The following is a 21,491-nucleotide window of genomic DNA, read 5'->3' on the forward strand; positions in this document are numbered from 1 at the left end:
AACTAGTGGAGTGCACGGCAAAGGAGAGTTCAGTGCAATATATACAGTGGAAGAAGACCTGAAGTATCTGGAGAGATTCTCTACTCACAGATTTTCTGCATTCTCCAGCACTCATAAAAAATTATATGTGAAGACTATTGCACAAAGTATTAAATGCAGGGATGCCAATAACTGTGATAAATGTTTTTTTTTTAATAATTAAATTGATTTCTCTCAATTTAAAGTAAATATTTTAATTAACCACAAAGATGTTTTTTAATAACCAGCTTTATCAATCTTTATCAAGAGTACAAATAACTTTGGACTCGGCCGTAGGTTTCCGTCTCACCCTGCCCAGTTTGTGCTCAGCAATGGTGCAGGAATCCATGAAGGTCTGAGCGATGACAGACAGGACAGCATCCACATTGTCAGATGCCTGCACGTCAAAGAGGAACTGAGGGTTCTTCACAATGTTGATCCAGAAGCGCAGAGGCAGACTGAGCATGCAGAGGACACAAGATTGTTATTATCACATCATCAGTGTGTTTTAAACTGTAGTAGATTTGTGTGCAGGATTGTTTTGTAATCCCTTTTCTGCCACTTCCCACAGTTAATCCCACTGTTTGTACTCTTGGCTCTCAAAGTCTGAGAAATATGCTTTGATCATCTAAATATAAGTTTGAGAACAAAAAAATAACCCCATGTTTTGTCTTTGGGAAACAAAAACAATTCTCAAGGTTCTCATCATTTTTTTTAAGTTACTCTTGCGTCTTCATGTCACCTCAGAAAAAAATGGATTTCCTAATTCAAATGTCCATACTATGGAATGTAAATTGCATGTTTAAATAGTTCACCAGCCATTAAGAATGATTGTATAATATTACTAGTCTGTGTTAACCATGGTCTGAGGACATTGAGTGTACCTCTAGTGTGATCTAGAAAATGCAGTCCTTCTAAAAGCGTGTAAAACAAGTTATTTAAAGTTATTACAAATTTATACCAATACAATAAGGGTATAAGGAATGTCACATTTCTTCTCCAGTATGACTGTAACTCTAATAGTCTTGCGAAGTGCCCAAAATAGAGTCCGTTTAATTGTACATATCTTCATGCATGCATCTATTCTATTCTAAACATTTCGAAGTCCATGCAGCGACTGTCAAGTTAGTACCTGTTTGTTTTCCATATATGTATTGTTTCTGGGTCTGAGATGCCGTGATGTGTTGCCTGATCATCCAGCAGGTCAAAGAAGTATTTCACAGCGAGGGGAACGGGCCGACTTGTGCTCAGAATCACAGTGAATAGATCATCGACAAACTTCTGCAGTGTGCCCTACGGACCGCAAGTGACAACATTAGTTCCAGACAGTTCCAGCAGCTAGTATTCCACCACTGTCTCACATACACATAGCTGTCTTATCACAGAGAATCTAAGTAGGTAAAAGTGGGTAATACCTTCATGGAGAGCAGTCGTGTGAGGTAGATCTCCGGTATGGCCTTGGCCCTCTCTCTCTCTCGCAAACTGCCTCTTCTGTGTTTGGGCAGTTCAGGTTCCTCACTGGCTTTTACAAGATGCCACAGTCTGACTCCGCCTTCATCTGCATCCTCCAGCATTGGCGTCTCTGAGGAGGGAAACATGCATGAGAAATCTCCTCACACACATTCGAGTCTGGATGGAAGTACTACTAAGTTAAGACATGCTGTGTTCATGTAAAATTATAGATTGGAGGAAAACATTCCTAAAAATACAAGCCATAATTTCCTTATTTTAGGTACATTGGTTACTTCTGCTTATTAAAGCACATTATCCAGACAAGAGCCAGGGCAAAAGGGTAGTTGGAAGCTACTATACTATTTAAGCAAAGGGAAACCTGGCTGAAATACATATGGATTAAACATAAGTGTAAAATAACCCGCACTTTGTGGTCTAGGCAATTTACAGCCAAAATCCCTTTTTTGTCTGATTGTTGTTCTTTTTTCAAATTGTGGAAAAAAAACTGAGGACATTTCTATTCAATTGCTCGATTTTTGTGCCTTGTCATTTACTGCAGGGATAAGAACTGTAGCTCTGAAGGATGTATTCATAAAAAAATTGAAGGGCTTTCTGTCACTATGAAATCTTGTGTGTACTCACTCTCTCCTGCCACATAGTCATGGTTGTCATGATGGATGTGTTTGCTATGTCGTGGCACCAGCGCAACTGTAGCTCCATCAGGGACCTGAGAAGTGAGAAATGATTGGAAATAAAACAAGATTTAAAAAAAAAGCTTGTTAGATAAAATAAATAAGCTTTGTAAACACAGTTAGTAGTAGTACTGGCTACTAGTGTATAGTGAATTGTAGTGTATAGACCAATGACATTACGTGCACCTTGTAATGCTGAATTGTATTGAGGCGTTTCCAGTTGCCCTGTACCACAGATGTTAAATCTTCATCTGAGAGAATGAGGTGACCTGCAACACCTGAACGCCATTCTGCCAACGCAATGCCACCATACACACAGACTGTTACAAAAAGTTGCAGAAGTAAAGAAAGAATAGCAGACTGTGTCTAAATAAATGAATTCAGGAGTATGTACAATATGTAGATTTAACACAGGATTAAAAGAGACTGTCCTTACCCAAATCCAGGGAGTCTGTGTGAGGTCTATTGGAGTATGAGGTTCCCTTAAAGACCTGGTCTAGAATCTTCTCTTTGACTTGGGTTATAGTGTCACAGTCTAGTACTTTAGCTGCTACTGGCTGAGTCTCATTCATTCCTACTCCCTCCATCTGAACGTTCAGAGTCTAGACAGGAAAAAAATAAACAGTAAATTTTCAATTAATCTCCAATGGTGTTAAACACATGGGGACACGGGATTGTAAATAGTCACAAGTAGTCATACACAAATTATCAGAAGACAAACAATACAAAAAAAACAACAATGCAGAATCTCTAATACTGTAATATATTATGCCTTATGTAGAATGCATAAGTAATGGTAGTCATTTAGGGTTCAGACTAATGTCACAAGTAAGAAAGGGTAATTAAAAATAAGAAATAATTTCTGTCTATATGAGACAGCTTGTACTTGAAGCTTAAATCAACACATGGTTGCTGTTCAGCAGTGCCACAAGTCCTGCTTAAAAAAAAATAATAAAGCTAGCTGTTACATAGGGTCAACACCATTTTCTTTTTTTTTTTTTAACTAAAAAGTGGATAGAGATTTAAAACAACAAGAACAACAACAAAAATTGAATCCTAACCAGTGTGTGATACTCCAAATCCTCTCGGAGTAGTCGGCTGTCATTAAGGGTGTATTTGGCTTTGCCGGTCACTGCGTCCACAGGCCCTTTGTCCACCTGGTGCTTTATGGCTCTAAAAAGCATGTACAAACACTCGCCTGCCGAGTCCTTATGAACAAAGGGTTAAAAGATTATTTCAATCTTTTACATTCACACATTAACATCTGAAAATGTTCACAAGAGATAATTGTTCAGTGAATTCTGCATGCATTAAACACTAATCAGACACTCCCAAAAATGATACTTTCACTATGTTAACTATGAAAATGAAAATTCAGATAAACTCCAAAGAAATTCTTCATTTTGAGACTCACCCTCAGGAAAGAGTAAAGGCATATCGACATCCAGTTGGTCAGGAGCTTCTCCACAACAGTCTCTGTTCTGTAAAGTGTGAAAAGATGTAAGATGATGTATCAACAGCACAGAAAATATCTTCAGTCTTCAACTCTCCCATTTTCCAGTCTTTCCAATTTACTTACCTTCGAAGCATGAGTTTGGGGTTCTTGGCAACATACTGCTCCACCAGGTCATTAAGCAATGTTTTCAGTATGTCAGTGAAGTACTCCAGCTTGCCATGTAGGGCTACAGTGAGTAGAGAGGCCACGTAAGCTCGGTCTCTGGGAGAGAAAGTCCTCTGGCTCTCCAGAGTGTGGATAAACTGATGATTGAAGAAAGAAGAGATAATTAGACTGGGAAAAACTTTAAGTACACAGCAGTAAGGAAAAGGAAAAATTCAAAAAACCTCTAAGACTGTAAAGAGCAACATTCCAGAGGCCTGTATCTACATGTCTCTCAGTTTCACTAAAGATAGTGAGTAATAATATGCTTCTAGATAAGAAACCACATGCTAATATTTAAGAAGTATAGGCTAATAGTTAAAGAAGTATAAGCTGAATTTGGTAATAATAAAGCAAATTCTGGTTAGAAAAAGTTATCTATAAAAATTATGAAATACATGAGTTTTTTTTAGAGGTCAGTTATGAGATCATATACCTTGGTGAGGAAGAGTTTGCTGTTGAGCAGGTTGGAAAGTTGGACAAGACCCTGCTCCACTGTGGCCCGTCTACAGTCCTGTACATCCAGGTCCCTGCGCAATGGCGACTCCCGATGACCCGGGAAAAAGATGCGCTCAGCGTACATCTTGTAATCCAGAAACGGAATCCCTGATACCACCATATCACTTGACATGTCCATCATTTCAGTCATCAAGTCTGCAATAAACATCAAAGGTTAAAATACCAAAATACCAAGTGTAAGATTTTAGCTCATGGTTCTAGACAATTTATTACCGTCAGAGAAAATTAATCCTTCCAACATTTCAAAATAATGAACACAATCTTGGAGCAAGTATATTTTTTCACATATTTTTTCATAACAATCCACATGGCAAGGATTAGGATTAAAAGTGCTTGTTTGAAAAAAAAAATGGGAACAGATTTCACAATTAATATGTTTAAAGCAACTTTGTAAAACTGCTCTTGTTTTTGTTTCACCTGTAAACTCTTTCTTGCACCGGTCTCTCACACTCGTCTCTAGATTCTCCAGCTGAATTTGAACTTTCTTGTAATCTCTCAAAGCCTGCTTACTCTTCCTCCTTGGAGAGACAGAGGACAGAGAGAGAAAGTTTTAAAAAAAAAAGAAGAAGAGAGAAACAGTAATTTAAGAACATGATTAAGTTCATACCAGGGATAAGAACACAGGCTACTCTAAGACAACAGTCCCTGGTATAATGACAATAATACAGAATAGGATCCAGATGTGGAAGAACTGTTGTAAGTGTGTAATTTACACCAAATGGTGGCCATAACCCTATTAACAGGAGACTGTGTTAATTAATAAAATTATACACTTTACACTATGTACTGACAAATCACACACGTATGTGGACAAATCAGGACCCAGAAACTCACCTGTAAATGAGAACAATGATCACAACAATAAGAACGACAAGAGAAGCCACTGCTCCAACCCCTATCTGTGCCTCCAAAGGAAAGGTGGACTGACTGAGGGTGTCATACTGCACCCTTCCCAGAGAAAAGTTCAGATTCCCCATCTGTACCTAGAGCAACACGCACACACACACACACATACATCACTTTTAAGCATTCTTTTAAGCATCACTTACTTTTTGCATTCAATCTTAAACGTCTAAAAGCAGATCGGTTATATTTTATACCAAAATCAGAGCTTATTCAACTTTTGTAAGATGCACTTCAAATGTTATGAGGTTTTACTCACTGTGAACTCTGGGAGAGCATCGGCACCTTCTCTCTTGCGTCCGTGGCTGTAGGAGGGGGAGGGCTGCTGGGCAGGTGGTTCACAATACAGATGGTTTTTTGTCAGAGTTTTAACTGTACATATGCCCTCACCAATAAGAGCCACCACCTCCTTGCTAGACATTGCTAGGTCTAGATTCTGCCCCTAAAGTGAGAGGAGGGTAGAGCGAGAGAGAGAGAGAGAGAGAGAGAGAGAGAGAGAGAGAGAGAGAGAGAGAGAGAGAGAGAGAGAGAGAGAGAGAGAGAAAACATAGGAGTGAAACAAAAGGTCCAGGTGCATAGTAAAAAAAAAAATGAACATAGACTAGAGGAAAGAAATTGACCACTGACCTCTACTGATATGACTGATCCAGGTTTGTAGAGGTAGGGCTCAGTGGGCTCAAGGTGGTTGAGAGGAGTGAGGGTTGGGTTTGGTTCATAGGTAAAAGGCACTATGCTGACTGAGTTAAAGTTGAAGCGCACGTTATCCAGAAGAAACTCCACCAGCACATCAGATTCTAACATCTCAGAGCTCACACCAGGGCTACGACACAGCAGTAGAGTGGAAGTGTTCACCTCACACCGTTCATCAAACTAAGAGTAAGAGAGAGAGAGAGCAAGGGAAGGGAAGTGCATATTATTTAGGTACTGTAAAGCTTAGACATAATTAAAACTAAAGCTGTTAAAACAGATACAGAATCAAGTGCTTACAGGATATTCCTTAATGTACAATGATAATGATAAATTCTTTAGTCATATTTATACTACACAAAGGAAAATACAAACCCGAACCAACCCTACACGGTTTTTTTAAATGCTGTAGTATAATAGATTAGCCTTTACTCACATATTTTCCAGTGTTTTCTGCAATGTCTACTTCAGAAATGATCCTCTTGTGTCTCAACAGTAAACCACTGCCCTTAGCTTTAATGCTCCCTCCGTTTCTCCTTCTTCTCTGTCTGCTACCTCTTTTCCTGGTCATGGTCACTCGGATGCGTGGCTCCTGGACTACGTCCAAGTTATGTCCACGCACTCTGATCACGCGACCGCCACTGAAACAGGAAGATTTCAGAAAATCAGGTAAAGATTTGTGATATAAATGAGTTATAAATGTGAATAATATACATAAAGCACGCACCTGATGAAGCTTTTCGAAGGTTTAGCCTCTGTTATATTAGGATCTGGGGTGTAGTGAAAGCGGATGTCATTGAGAGAGCGCTCAAGGTTGCCATAGTGCACTTTTACTATGTGATCTCCAGTCTGGTTGCTAGCACCTGTGACACACTCGATCCTGCCTTCCTGCACATTTTCAAAACTAGAGAGAGAATTTTTAAAGGTTGTTATATTATTTAATAATCCCACAGGAACATCACATAGCTCTGATATCTGCAATGGGTAGTCATTAAACCAGTCATGATTACTGCTGAATCACCTGACAAACACTGAGTTAACAGCACTGAAGATCCAAAGTCATTAAATGAATCAATCAGTTTATCAGTTTTATTGGGGACATTTTGACAAATTTGGTCATTTCTCAATTCTATTTCAGAATATGTGCATAAAAACAATGGGAAGATGAATCGGTGTTTCTATGATGCATATTAACCTTTGAAGAAATTAAAATGTCAAGTGCGATATATTTTGCTGAGAATGAATGACTATGACAGGCCTCGTGACAAGAGTAGCATCCAGCATTTCAATGAACAAGAAAATGAGCCTTAATTTTGTAAACAAGCTTTTTTTCTCCTCTCCAAGAGCATTTTAGCTTAACAGTATTTCTAGAACCTGGATTAATTACAAGCAGGAGGATGTTTCAGTAGATACTAGTTGTTGACCAAACATTTTAAATGTAAAATGTAAATACAGAGATTATAATCATCAAAACATCATTAAACTATTAAAAATGCATTTACTAAGCTAACTTGTTTGTTTGAATTATAAGGACCATATATATTTATAGTGTGTGTGTGTGTGTGTGTGTGTGTGTGTGTGTGTGTGTGTGCGCGCGCATCACTTACATTACACAGGGGACACTGCCCACTAGCACACTGATGTCACTGGCTCTGCCAGTCAGTAATTTTTTGCCCATGATGGTGAGAGAGGTACCCCCTGCCTGGGGTCCTCTCTGGGGATTCACCCCTTCAAGAACTGGTTCCTGTGCACACACAGAGAATAGTGTTTTATTATTCTATACACGATACAGTGTACATTGAACAGCTTCTAAGGCCTGTGACTTACCTGGTAGCTGAAAGTTTGACTAGAGAGTCCTTTTTGCCCTGCACCAGACACTTCTACTGAGACATGACCTGACTTCTCCTCTTTGCTCTCTCCTGTTACACACACAATTCTACAGAAAAGAAAACAAAGACATGCAAGTAGGGAAAAATAGAACTGGAATGTATATGTCGGCAGTGTGTGTTGTCCGAGTCATTACCTGGATGATATCTCATACAGTTCTGGTTTGACTGAACAGGAAATGCCAGCCACACTGACTGACTGTAAGATGTCCTGAGCTTTCTGGCCCAAGTTGGAACCACTGATGGTGAGAGTGGTACCTCCCTCTTTCAGGCCTGTTAGAGGCTCGATCTAAACACATAGTCCACACAAAGGCCGTGTTTAATGACGTTTAATGCAACATGTATACTGCACATGAATGCATTGCTATATGGTGTCAGAATGATTTCTAAATAACTTACAGAATGAATGACAGGAGCAGGACATGTGTATTTAACCCTCGTATTTAAGCAGGCCTCTTTATGCACACAGCTTGACTGAACCTCGCCACACCACACACAGTCGTACTTCTGATCTGCTGTGTGACACCGGCTGCAGTCTGATCGGCCCACCGAACAGTTGTACAAAGTCACTGCAACATACAATAAAGATCAATGTTGTAAATTGGGACTGGGTGTATTAGTAGAACTGATGCATTTTAAATGAATTTCTATTGCAATTTTTAAAAGGAACCCAACAACCTTATTTAGCACTATTACACTATTGCTACATTTGATACAGAATTCTTTCATGGTTACAGCAAAGCTGAGATACAGTAAGTTCCTCCCATTGGACAACAAGTTGAACATAGAGAATACATAAAGGGCTCTTTACGAATACAAAAGTTGGCATGCTTTCAACAGGCTGATATAGAAAGCTTACATAATTAGAATGTTCAGGCAGCAATATTTCATATCTGAAGTTCCTGCACTTTCCTTCAATGGGCAGAAGAAGCAATGACCTCAAAGAACTGAGTGTTCTCTTCCAGCCCAAAAAACCTCCAAAAGTTAAATCCGGGCCACTTGGCCATGGATTAAATAAAATGTAGTGTTAGAATGTACTTCTCTGAGCTCTACTAGAGGCAGCAGCTTACAGACCACAGGCCACAACAGCAAGGGACTATAAACTCATCACTTTACCAGAACTCACTCTGATACAATGCCTGATCCTGTTAGTTTCCCTGTAATAACAGCTTCCCTTTGGGAATCACACACATGCACAGAGTGAAAAGTAAAAACACAGCTGCTGGGAGCTCATCTGGAACAATTAGTTTCCCACTATTGCAAACAGTGCTTCTGTGTTGGAAATTCAGGTGAGTGAGCAACACCACATTGATAGCTTCTGTCTTTCGCTGCCCCGCTTATCCAATGCTGCAAAATCATATCCACAGCCCTGGAAGTTTTCGTCATTATAACTATAACTGGTACCAAACAAATTAGACGCCTGACATTTAAGACAGTCGCTACTTTTAGAGTAAAGTAAATACATGAGGCCTGCTAGCCGCTCTCAAGAGGTCCACAGAAAGAAATTCACTGAAAATAAACCACAACTCACCAAAGAGGTCATTAAAGCTGTCCACATGAAAAGTGTCTCTCCTCTTCACATACACCATGGCGTTGTACTCCTCCACCAAGGCTGAGTAGGAATACTGTAGAAACAGATTTATGATTCTGCTTAAAAGAGTTGTTACAGGCTTCACACTAGTGGGGTCAGAATACTAACTAATATTTCTACTATTGAGCAAAACAAGTGGATTTATTTTACAGAGTGAGCTGGTTTTGCACTGCAAGCAAACTGTTACCATCTTTGGTATTTCAAATGGTTTTCTCTGTTTGTGTCTTCATTATAATTGTAGATCACATTACCACAAAATATGTATACCATGAAGAAAACAATTAGCTATATTTCTTTTAATGCTACGATTAAAAATTTGGCTTGAATCACCTCCTAAGAGACTTTGGCTGATAGGATTTATATAAAAAGTTGGAATTTTGTTATTGAAACGGTAATAGACAAATAAATGGTGTGTGATGGTGTGCATGTGTGTTACCTTGTGTTGCTGACAAGTAATGTCAAACAAAGATGTGTTTGTGCTATCTCTCTCTACATAGGCATCCACCACCACAGTCTGTCCCTCAATCACCAAAACACACTCATACTCCAAGTCTTGGTCCTAAAACAAAACATAGAACAAAGCCATCTTGCATGTGTGCCAGCCCTTTCAATTGTCTGAGAGTACAGATTACATGAAGTGTGAGTGTGTGCTGTATTGAAGTGTGGAGTTGAAATGTGAATTTACTGTACGGTTAACTTAGTTTAGATATGTGAATTGCTTGAATGATGTGCATGTTAAACAATAAAAAAAACGTGGACTGGCTGTCAAACATGTGTAGGTGTTACTAAGAGCCGAACCAAAGTTAATATATCCAATGATTGAGACTTAAGCACTTCTGTACGTCGCTCTGGACAAGGGCGTCTGCCAAAAGCTGTAAATGTAAATGTAAGGGGAGAGGAGTGTCTGTGTGTTTTCTACCTGATACAGATGAAGGTTGCGAGCCAACAGATTGATCTTCCTCTCTGTCTGTACAGGCAGCAGTGGTGAGCCCTGTACTCTCTCAACACAAGGACATGCAGATGAACCCAAACTCTCAAACAAGCCCTCATCTCCCTGCTTACACACATACACACACACAGACAAACAATCCAATTTGTAAACACAAGAACAAAAGCTGCTCTGATGATAACAGCTAAATAATGTAAAAGGTACTAAAGCATCTGAACTCATAAAGAATGAAATGGGAAGAATTTCTTGGGGTTCATAAGTTGCCACGTCTGAGATGCATCCAGTAGGAAGTAAGCTTGCTGGGAGAAATTTGCACTCATGTGGACTCACCGGTAGGTTTGCCATGTCATAGTGGTAGTCTGTCTCAGAATCTACATCCAAGAGCCGAGGGTAGCCAGGAGAGATGTGGTCTAATTCTCCATCACCCGACAGCACTGTTGCTGCTGAAAATGCAGTTGTGTCATTTTCAGCCATGCCCGTTTCCTCTGGGGGGATGTGAAGCACCTCCAGTTCTGCATCCCTCTCTGAGGGAACAGGCAAACCAGACGGTAGAACAGCAGGCACTGTAGGCAATAAGCTGACAGGATTAGAATCTTCTCCCACAGACTCAAGACTTTCTGATGGTGTAGGAGGCTCAGCCAGTGGAAGAGATTCTTCTACAATCTGTGGACTGCTAGGCAATGCCTGAGCATCAGTTACTGGTTCCACCAGTGGCGTGACTTCTCCAGAAAACAGCAACACTACAGCTTCTGTCGGTGTCTCTGAAGTCATCTGGTCAATGGCTGCTTCATTAATGTGTGGTGGCTCGGTTTCCATTTCAGTATCCAGACTAGAGATGGTGATCACAACACTCTTGGCTTCGCTAAGGGCTTCTGCCTCTGTCTCAGAGGCTAGCAGTATCTCCTCTGAGGTACGCTCCTTCAGAACAGGCAGTGTAGAGTATGAGGGAGTTGTGGTTATGATTTGGGATGGGAGGGTTGGCGACATTGGGAAGGTAGGGGGAACGGTGGGTTCAGGAATTGCAGGCAATATAGTTGGAGAGGAGGTGGTGGCTGGTGTATTGGTTGTAGTTGCCAGTGGTGTAGTTATAGTTGTAGCTTGAGTGGTTGGAGTTGTAGTGGTTGTAGTAGGTGCAGTGGTTGTAGTCGGAGGTGTAGCTGGAGGTTTAGTAGGTGGTATGGAGGTATGAAGTACGTGTTTCATAGTGACGGTTGGAATCTTGATGGGTATAATTCGAGAAGGGGAGGGTGCAGGGACTTTGAACTGAAAGTAGAGGGAAAAAGGGAGAGAGAAAAGGAAAACAAGCAAAATAAAAAGAATATAAATGAAAAGCAAAGGAATCATAACTGAAGTAAAAAGCATGCTGTCTGGAGTTAAAATATAGATTGGGTTTTTATGTATATATTAAAAACTGAAATGAAATGACTAAAAAGGTAATTTTGTTAAACAATTAACTCATCATTTCCAATTACATAAATAAGCACCAATGCTATATCACACACAAACACACACACGGCCAGTTTGAGAAAGGCTGACTCACATTTTCGTTGTAAATGATGACCCCTTGCTCACAGTGAGTCTTGTGGGAACACACATGCTCGTGTACACACCAGTTACAGCCCCAACGACTTGACACACATCCATGACAACTGCAATATAATAACAATAACAAAGCTAAATATAAGACAACAATAAATGCTAGACTTTTTTTTTTTATTAGCGTTTTAATTAAGACAAAGAAAAAAAAACTAGGACATCAAATTATGCCTGGAATTGCTCTTCTAACAATTATCAAAAGTCTAAGTGTGTGTAAGTGTGTGTGTGCGTGTGTGTGTGCGTGTGTGTGTGTGCGTGTGTGTGTGTGAGTGAGTGAGAGAGAGAAACTCACGGCATACTCCCAGAGAGATGTTTAACAACTCTGCAATCATAGAAGGTGAATTCCGAAGAAGTCACAATGACATCACCAAACCGTAAGGATAATGTGACTGCTAAAAAATCTGGAGGAAAAAAAATACAAGAGAGATTACTTATGGATTGATGGATGGATGGATGGATGGATGGAAGGAAGGAAGGGAAAAAAGAAAGTAAGAAAGAAAGAAATGTGTGAAGGGGTTCTCTAAATATTTGTCAAAGCTTATCATGGACAAAAGGGAATTTAAAGTACAGAGCTCTCCATCCAAGATCACCACATTCTTCACAGAGTGAGAGACCAAGTTTCCACATACAGTCAAAACAGATATAATAAGATCCATCTGCAATGAATGCCAGACATAAACACATCTGACCAACCTGCATGTAAGCACACACACGTTTGCGCACACACACCTCACTGATACCTTTGTTGACTCATATGTCCAGGTTTATTCTGCATCTAATCTTACACACTATAAATCATGGGATAGAAATCACTATATTGCAGAATAGCACCAACATGCCCACCATATGCTAACACACTCTCTGACTCCCACAATCCAATGTGCATATACTATATATAACTAGATGTACAGTATGACAACTGACACTGTGAAACCAGAGTCATAGTACTAGACGTCAGTGACATGAAATTCACAGATCCTGTGTGCCCTGTAATATACCATAACTATCCTATAGCAGGTTTTAGCTGTAAAAGAAAGCAGCTGTGTGTCTAAACTTTCAAGTTCATCCAAATCCATAAAGACTGAAAAAATCTGTAAAATGCATTGCTGAACACCGTTAACCAACTGTTTATTCAGCCCTCCGACCCCCCAACCCACCCCACCAAACCACCTCTCTCTCTCTCTCTCTCTCTCTCTCTCTCTCTCTCTCTCTCTCTCTCTCTCTCTCTCATGAGCAGCCAGGAGATAACATCTCAAAATAAACTATCACTCCACAGGAATGCTTTTAAAGTTTTAAAGGGGTGTGTGACAACTTCTTTCAAATTCCTGTTTTTAATTCTTAATCACAGAATATGACCAAAAAACTAGTAAAAAAAAAAACAATGCATGTCAAGTCTGACCATACTGATGTTGTCAGTGTAATTCCAAAGCAAAGCTAGTATTAAAAGACAAGAAGCTTTTAAAACTCCAGCCTTATTTACTATGGGAACGCAGCCATGATACCTAAGATCAACCAAGTGGAGATGGGGATGATACGGAGATAAGGTCAGTTTGGCAGCACCGTCTCACCTTTTCCAGGTGACACAGTGGGGACTTTCTGGGGGGGTGGTGAGGGGCAGGTGACCCAGCTTTCAGTGATGCTTGCAGGAGAGAAAATGTCTTGAAAGAAACAGGAATATGATTCCCCATCCTCTAGCCTCGGGAGACCAGGAACAAATAGAGCTATCTGAGTAGGAAAAAGAATCACAATGTCATATTTCATTCAACATGTGTAAAAACTGGACTGGTCCAGTTTGGCCTTCTTATGAAGCAGAGTGGTATAAAAATAGTCATTTTGGCTTATGCATATTATTCAAAGAAACACAGACTATAAAGGAGTAAATAATAAATTTAAGAAGAACCACAATCTTTTTTCCTTTTAATGTACTAGTTGTATATCGTGCACAAACGCACACACATTTCCTTATATCGCAAATATTGCTACATTCCATCCCTGTTTACTTCTGTCAGTCACGACCACCTCCCATTTTTTTGTGAACTCCGTGTGCTCTTATCCTCAGCTATTAAACGAAACCCATGATTAATGTTGTTGTTCTTCCTCGTCATACTGATATGAACTTCCTCAGTAGTCATCTATTGCTCACTGTGACAAAAATAAGCACATTTTTACACTCCCAAGATTCCAGGCTTAACCCACACTGGGCTGCATGCACATGGATGCAGACTCCCACATGTACACTGTGATATCAGTGAGTATTATTAGACAGACAGCACCCTAATATAGAGAGGAGTGGCATGTGTGTCAGGGACGTACTGTCCTGCTCTCCTCTCTGCTGAGGTTTGATGGTGTGATGGTTTGCACATTCAGACACTGCTGCTCCATATCAAAACTCCATAGCCACTGATCAGCCTGCTTCCCACGTGCACACTCGCCACGCTGAACACACCTGAGAGACAGAGGGAGACATAGAGGTCATACACACTAATATAATGACAGTCAAGTAGTGTCTGCTTGACTCATTATTTAAAACACAAGACGTGAAAAGGGTGTGTACTGACACAAAAAACTTTTACTAGTCTAGGCCTATGGGTGTGTTTTCATATCTGCTGCCCTGTCCGAAATCAAGCACACTTGTGATTCTTTTTTGTTTACAATTACCTAATGCTTTAATGCTAAGATTTGAACTTCCCAATCAGCAGCCCAAAGCCTGTGCCATCACTTTCCTTTTTTCGACATCCACGAGGACAAATCCCACAGTCATAATAGTATTTAGTATACAAGTATAGTATGTCCTCTGAAATGTATTTCTATGCCACTGAACATAATAATACCAAGTGTGAATAACTATACAACTCAGTTATTGACTTTAGAGACAGATGGTAATGCCAAGTCTGAACAGCTCCAATGTGAACAGGGCTGCTTTCTTTAAGCCATAACTCATATTGTTCATAAGGAATTGTTAACTAAGGCCAATAAGAAGATAGATCACACCCCATTAGAATACTGCTACAAAAAACCTTGAGTAAAGAATAAGTTTGTGATCTCGCCACCAGTATTGCTGAAAAACAAGCTATAAGAAATTCATAACCTTCACATAACAGAGATCTACATCTCAAAGATGACACCAAAGAATGACCCTTGGAACATGGCTTATGACTCCATTAGGGACAGGATCTGTGTGTCTGCATAAACGCGAGCTCACCTCCCCTCCAGCACACACCAGCCACAGTAAGGATCTCGAGCTGAGAGACACGACCCACAGTCCGTGTACAGGTGACACTCAGCGACAGGCCTTTTCTCCAGCTATTTAGACATCAACATACAGAGTGCACAAAGGTTAATAACACGGCAGTTCTAAATCTATTCGAGAAATATGTATTTATTCAGCTGCAAAAGCACTCATTAACACACCTACACGGTATTTCCCTTTTCCACACTTTCATAGTCATAACACTCACTGTCGTTCACACACAAACATGCACTCAGTTATGTTTTTCTTTCCAGGTAAAATAATACTAAAATGACAATAGCAGTATTTTAGACATCAAATGCTCATGACTATTTAATGAAACATGCCACTGATTTATAGAATTTAGATAAGTGCTCCAATTCAGATTTAATAGTAAATAATGTTTGTATGTACTGTAAATTAGCCAAAAATTAAATTAGGCGCTTTGTATTCTATGGGACGATTTGTAGTACAGCATTATACTGAATAATAATAAATCTTACATCAAACTGCAGGTAGTTCTCTGGTAAAGAACATTCACTGTTGCCCTTGTCATAAATATAATCACTAGGAGTTTGCTTTAGTTCAGTAGTTTCTCATGTGGTATTTAGTAATTAGTATTTATCATGTAGATAGATGCTATCAATTGCTCAGAACTTGAGAGCTTTACAAAAAGGTATGAAAATATTTGCAAATCATGATTTAGAAATAAATAGTTGTGAGTCTAGTCAGAGAGTTAGAGTATATTATATTTCAGGAAGCACTAACAACTAACAATGCCCTGCTGCATGCACAATTACAGGTTCAATGTTGAGCCTGTATATACACCAGTCTGATATTCAGACAGCTGCTTATACTCAACAACTTGTGTTCAATTTCTGAAATGTTACCATAGTGCTGGTCATAATGTACAGGTGCTCTTCTGATTGGTCGAGAGTCAGTTCACTGCTTATTGCTGCATTAGGTTGAATGGGAATAATGGCATATTCTTCCACCTCACCGTTAGGACCCAAAAACACCTGTGAACACAGATACCCATGTATTTCATTTACACTGTTGACAGTAAGAGAATGGAAAAATACAAAAATGGCAGAGTGCTCAAATCAAGGAAACCAATAAACAAAACTTTATATAATAAAGGGTTTTATTGCACTTAAACTGGTTTGACACACACACACACACACACACACACACACACACACACACACACACACACACACACACACACACAGACACAGAGGGAACATCACTAAGCACATCTGGCATGTGCCATTAGGGAGTTTTATGGAGTATGGAGACAAAGAAAGATTGTGTGCCTCATGTCTTTAGTAAGGCTTGTGAGTGACATCTGTACTATTTCATTCATGCTACAAAGAGGCTAGTCATACAGACGCTACACTCTTTTCTTCACACAAATATTCATTACCAGGCTAATAAATTCAGTTTAGTGAAAGATCTATAGACAACATGGTAAAATGTCACTAAAGAAGTGTGTGATGTATATGTCTGTACCATAGTTGGTATTTTTATCATTTTTATCACTTATATTTTTATCATGAAGCCATGAGGAAAGCAGACATCACTGTTTCCCTCGTACTCCTTCTTGCTTTCCTTTAACAATGCTCTTAGTGTCTCATGGTAACATTTCAACAAGCCTCCATGGCAAATCTTCAAACTATCAAGCCAAGACACAGAGCTGAACATTCCACACATGAGGATATATAAAGTTTCCTTGCTGTGTTCATCCTCTAAGAAATCTAGCCTCTCTAGGTTTACCCTGTCAGACTTAGTGCCTTGTGTATTACTGATGAAGATTAGTATCTACCGTACAATCATATCTATCTACTGCTGTCAATAACAACAAGAGTCTAAGAGCAATGTGGATTGCAGACAATTGACAATTACACCAAATGTGAGTGGATTTTAGAGGACAGTCCACAAAGTGCACTGAAATTGCACTGCAATTAGCAGGAGACACTGAGGTCCTTTTACCTTGACAACAACTTTATTTCTACAACTACAATTTGCTTTAAACTACTTTAAAATAACTTGAGACAAAATCACAAGTCTAGAACACAAATGTATGAATATTATATTATATTAATATAATCTATTATTATATTGTATTATATCAATCAGAATATTATAAGGTCCTGGATATGTTAAGAGAGCATTTCATATTTAATAAAGAAGTAAAAATAGAATGTTACCTTGTGTAAGTTTCCCTTAGAGTCTCCCAGAAAAGCAATGGTGTGGTCTGCTTTGATGCTAATAGCAACCGCAGTAAGACGAGTAGTAGGACTGTCCAATATCGGCTCAGCCTCCACCGCGACACTGCTAGCCATTGGGCTCGGAGTGTGGTCAGAACCACATTGGTAAGCCTCTAGAGTGCTCTATGGATACACACGCACACCAAAAACACCATGTTAAAAGAAATACCAAAAAATCATTTTGAATACGATTGATGTGCTCCAAGATCCTGTATCTCATAAAATAAACAATGTGTAATATCATCAGCATAATAATTAGAACTCTAAAATGATCGTTCATATATATATAACTCCTAATTGCAAAGAATAACATACAGCATTCACAGTGATTATATCGCATTCCTTCTTGTATAAAAGATTTACACCAGCCAAGCAGGAGGCTAAAGCCACAGCTATGGTAGGCATCTGGCCTTGACATTCAAAGGCTCTAAAAGAGATTTGTTTCTGCTTTTACAATCTACCAGCCTTGAGGCCTAACCAGTTTCTGGGATCGTGAATAGTGAGCAAAAAAAATCAGGATTCAGTAGTGAATCTGCTTGTTTTATACTTCCATTTGATAATCTTGATTTATAATCTGTAGTCTATGGTCTAAGGTCTAATTTCAAGAAGATGGTAACAGTGGACCTATTCACCACATCTGGGGACATGGATGTCTCCATCACACAAAACAAGAATATTTCTGAATATCGATTTCATGGCGCTCTATTTAAACATCAAAGCCCAGTCATCTTTCTCCGCCCTGAGCTATAGTGCGGGGGCTGCTGGTAGACTGGGGGTCAACTCATGTAGAATGACCTTCATCTATAAGTATATGGAGGATCAATACCCACTACTCAGTTAGGATCAGCCCCATCTGTCTATATCAGCCCCACTCCTCTATATACCCACCCAAACACACCCAGACAATTTCCCAAAGCAGTGAAAGAACTGTAAAGCAAGCTGTAAAACACATCCAATCTAATCCACTTCACCTCAGTCTAATTACTTCAGCACTAAGTACTACTGGATTCATTACTTTAATTTAACTATGGCTTGCTTTTTGCACACAGTTTTGTGCTGAAAAGGGCTTGAACATTCTATCACACTAACTAGGCGACGGAATTTTGGATGGAATACAAGTCGATATGTCTAATCGCTGATGCTGGGAAACTGACACTAACAGACAGAAAAAAACTACATGCAGAGTCACTGAATAGTATTTAAATCTGCAAACAAAAGTTTGAGGAGTCGGGAGGCTATCACACTTGGCTTTCAATCCAGTAATTCATTGATGAATGGCTCTAGATGTACCTTCAGAGCAGGTGAGTTTCTCCAAGAACACACACAGAAAAGCTAATCATTACCTACTTATTACCTAGTTAATATCATTAGCTAAGTTTAAAAAAAAATCTCTATACTCTATAATCCCCCTTAAAGTCTCATTGCTGGGTATAAAACCAGCCAAGTTTTTGATGGCTGCAATGTTTTGGTTGTTTTTTAAGCCCAATTTGGCAGAAAACCCATGACCATGGCAACATTGTCTGCATGATTCTTTGTTGCAGTGCCCATTTTGCCCACTAGGTGCAATAACAACGCAACGGAACCTGTCTGAGGACATAAACATAATGTATTGGTACCTGATGTGAGCTAATTAACGAAAGTTTTTTTTTCTGTCAAAGAGCAACAAAAAAAATAAATTAACTTAAAAAAAAATTATTCACAAAAAAGATGTCACTGATATTTCATTGAAATTAGTATACATATAATAATATAATATTACTATTGTCTTCAGTATACGGACATATGCTGTACATAAAAAATCCACAGTATCATAGGAATTCTCACAGAAGCTGTTTATTTAGCTCATTAATTACTCTAGAAATATGTTTTGAATTGCTTATAACTGTCTTAAGGAAAGTTAAACAACAACTTAAATCTGTAAGGTGGGATGTGAGCAACAGTCTCATACTCACTGGTGGCAAACTGGCACAGTTTGATTTCACCTCATACTCTATATAGGCAGCCTCGAGTCCATCTTGCAGGCCCACTTTTGTGTAACAGAGATCTCGAGTGTTGTTGATGTGTTTATCCAGTTCCTGCAGGGAGAACATGCACAGGGCTGACTCGTTGCTGGGCTTGGTGGATGAGGCAGAATGTGTGGAGAAAACCCCTAGCAGGAGCTCTTTGTCTTCCCCTCTAGTTTCTCCTGCCAGTCCCAGTCGAGCAGCTTGTAGCAAGGTGTATCTCTTTCCGGCAGCTGAACGGCAGCTTAGTGGAACCTCTACATACGAATAATACGCCATATCGTCCAGACACACACGAGACACGTATGTTTGGTAGTCACGCCCATCTGACTTCAAATCACGGCGGTAAAACAGAAAGTAGACATGGTAATTGTGTGCAAAAGAGGTCACAAAGTGGTGGTCGTATTCTGAAAGCCGTTCAACCACGGTTAGCTTTGCTGTTTCTTCATATGAGAAGATAGGTTCAGTAGCTAGGTTGCGTGTGGAGATGGGCGGCTGGCTGCTGGTATAGCCACGACCCACGTACAGCACTGACTGTCGTGCTCCATGTGCGGGAACCACCAATCCCACAGTGGAAACCTCAGGTTTATTGGCTGCCACATACTGTGTGTCCACAGGCCTCTGGGCTGAAAAGGTCACAGTACCAATGGCATCCAGTTCTCGCTTCTGACATGTGCCTTGGTACACACTGCCGCAGCTGATCAGCACCTTGCTTGAAGGGTCGATAAGAAGCAGCTTGTTGTGGTTGCTGGTCTGTTGTGCCAGCGGGCAGCTGGTGTCGCTGATTGGAGGCAGGCATTCACGGCTGTCCGTCACAGGCCCGGTCATCACCTCCTCCTCCAGTCGCAGGTTTGAGGATAGCCGGAACAGACGATCACGGGCACCCACGTAGATGCGCCCCAGTTCCGGTTCAGGGTGGAGAGCCAGATGCTCGAATTGTGTGGTGTTGCGCATAAACACTGGATAGGGGTGCAGTGACGAGATGCTCTGGGAGACTGCACACAAAACCAGGACGGGGAGAAGAGCATGCAATACACGCACCATCCCGGGGAACATGGTGACAACTCTGAAAAATATGAGAAGCAGGCTAACTATAATAAGTATATATCTAACGGGAAATCAAAACAATACATGGCAAAGTGAAACTGTCTAAAGATAGCAGTGGACCAGCTCCGGTCTATTTTGACCAAAAATAGAAATAATCTAAGTGAATTTGTGGGTGAGAACGATAGAGGAACAGAGAGTGAGAATGTAAGTGAGAGAGGAACAGTGTCAGAGAGAGAGAGAGAGAGAGAGAGAGAGAGAGAGAGAGAGAGAGAGAGAGAGAGAGAGAGAGAGAAAACAGGTTTTCACCTCACCATTTGTTTGGTAATTGTCTTTTATAGAGGCATGTCCTCTCTTGACAGGTCAGCTGTGTGGTCTAACACAGGCACCCACAATGCACTCTCGTTCACTCAAAAAAACATCCTTCTGGAGACTGGACTCAACCTAAGATCGACAAAGAAAAACAGTATAATAAAATACACCAGTGCAAGATTATAATCAAAGTAAGAAGTATGAACTGGTGTGTGCTTACAGGTATTAAGTCATCAGAATTCTATACTCAAAACTGCATGGTGCCATCACTAAATCTTCACTGTCAGCTTCAAGCAAACTCGAGAAAGTAGAGAATTTTTGCAGAGCAACCCTCTCCCTCACTTAACACCAACCCCCCCTCTCTCTCACACATACACACACCTCCTTTCTCATCTACATGAAATGGAATTAAATAGTGCTGACGTACGCAGAGCATTGTGTGTCTGTGTGTGTGTGTGTGTGTGTGTGTGTCTACAGGCTTAAGAGAAGCTGAATGAATGTGAAAGAGAAAAGGAGTAAACTCTGTGTGTGTGTGTGTGTGTGTGTGTGTGTGTGTGTGTGTGTGTGTGTGTGTGTGTGTGTGTGTCCACACTCTTTTCAATACCAGACTCTACTCTTTCAGTGTGTCTGTTTATATGTACACATTCTTATTTTCTTACAAGTTAATACTTATATTCTTATAA

General features: G+C 40.0%; 1 protein-coding gene across 9 annotated transcripts in view; it reads right to left on the bottom strand.

Moving 5' to 3' along the window:
* plxnb1b (plexin b1b) overlaps positions 1 to 21,491 on the bottom strand; it is a 62,461-nt gene that overhangs the window by 2,854 nt on the left and 38,116 nt on the right. For 6 of the 9 annotated variants that reach the window (XM_047813544.1, XM_047813537.1, XM_047813540.1 and 3 more), the window contains 33 exons: positions 20,811 to 20,940; positions 19,402 to 20,518; positions 17,390 to 17,572; positions 16,070 to 16,198; positions 15,153 to 15,253; positions 14,264 to 14,396; positions 13,519 to 13,675; positions 12,243 to 12,351; positions 11,895 to 12,003; positions 10,685 to 11,617; positions 10,325 to 10,462; positions 9,842 to 9,964; positions 9,346 to 9,439; positions 8,214 to 8,383; positions 7,952 to 8,103; positions 7,756 to 7,864; positions 7,536 to 7,672; positions 6,656 to 6,832; positions 6,365 to 6,569; positions 5,869 to 6,111; positions 5,501 to 5,683; positions 5,173 to 5,321; positions 4,756 to 4,856; positions 4,256 to 4,473; positions 3,742 to 3,920; positions 3,577 to 3,643; positions 3,224 to 3,370; positions 2,599 to 2,764; positions 2,349 to 2,452; positions 2,113 to 2,197; positions 1,434 to 1,600; positions 1,151 to 1,311; positions 329 to 476 (listed from right to left, as the gene is read on the bottom strand). In XM_047813544.1, coding sequence (XP_047669500.1) covers positions 329 to 476; positions 1,151 to 1,311; positions 1,434 to 1,600; positions 2,113 to 2,197; positions 2,349 to 2,452; positions 2,599 to 2,764; positions 3,224 to 3,370; positions 3,577 to 3,643; positions 3,742 to 3,920; positions 4,256 to 4,473; positions 4,756 to 4,856; positions 5,173 to 5,321; positions 5,501 to 5,683; positions 5,869 to 6,111; positions 6,365 to 6,569; positions 6,656 to 6,832; positions 7,536 to 7,672; positions 7,756 to 7,864; positions 7,952 to 8,103; positions 8,214 to 8,383; positions 9,346 to 9,439; positions 9,842 to 9,964; positions 10,325 to 10,462; positions 10,685 to 11,617; positions 11,895 to 12,003; positions 12,243 to 12,351; positions 13,519 to 13,675; positions 14,264 to 14,396; positions 15,153 to 15,253; positions 16,070 to 16,198; positions 17,390 to 17,572; positions 19,402 to 20,508 — 6,384 coding nt within the window. In that variant the 5' untranslated portion in view covers positions 20,509 to 20,518; positions 20,811 to 20,940. Of the gene's footprint in view, positions 1 to 328; positions 477 to 1,150; positions 1,312 to 1,433; positions 1,601 to 2,112; positions 2,198 to 2,348; positions 2,453 to 2,598; positions 2,765 to 3,223; positions 3,371 to 3,576; positions 3,644 to 3,741; positions 3,921 to 4,255; positions 4,474 to 4,755; positions 4,857 to 5,172; positions 5,322 to 5,500; positions 5,684 to 5,868; positions 6,112 to 6,364; positions 6,570 to 6,655; positions 6,833 to 7,535; positions 7,673 to 7,755; positions 7,865 to 7,951; positions 8,104 to 8,213; positions 8,384 to 9,345; positions 9,440 to 9,841; positions 9,965 to 10,324; positions 10,463 to 10,684; positions 11,618 to 11,894; positions 12,004 to 12,242; positions 12,352 to 13,518; positions 13,676 to 14,263; positions 14,397 to 15,152; positions 15,254 to 16,069; positions 16,199 to 17,389; positions 17,573 to 19,401; positions 20,540 to 20,810; positions 20,941 to 21,028; positions 21,149 to 21,491 lie in introns of those variants that run through there. The other 3 variants (XM_047813538.1, XM_047813539.1, XM_027146261.2) reach the window with 3 other exon arrangements.

The sequence above is a fragment of the Tachysurus fulvidraco genome, chromosome 5, assembly GCF_022655615.1.
Source record: "Tachysurus fulvidraco isolate hzauxx_2018 chromosome 5, HZAU_PFXX_2.0, whole genome shotgun sequence".
Lineage (NCBI taxonomy): Eukaryota > Metazoa > Chordata > Actinopteri > Siluriformes > Bagridae > Tachysurus > Tachysurus fulvidraco.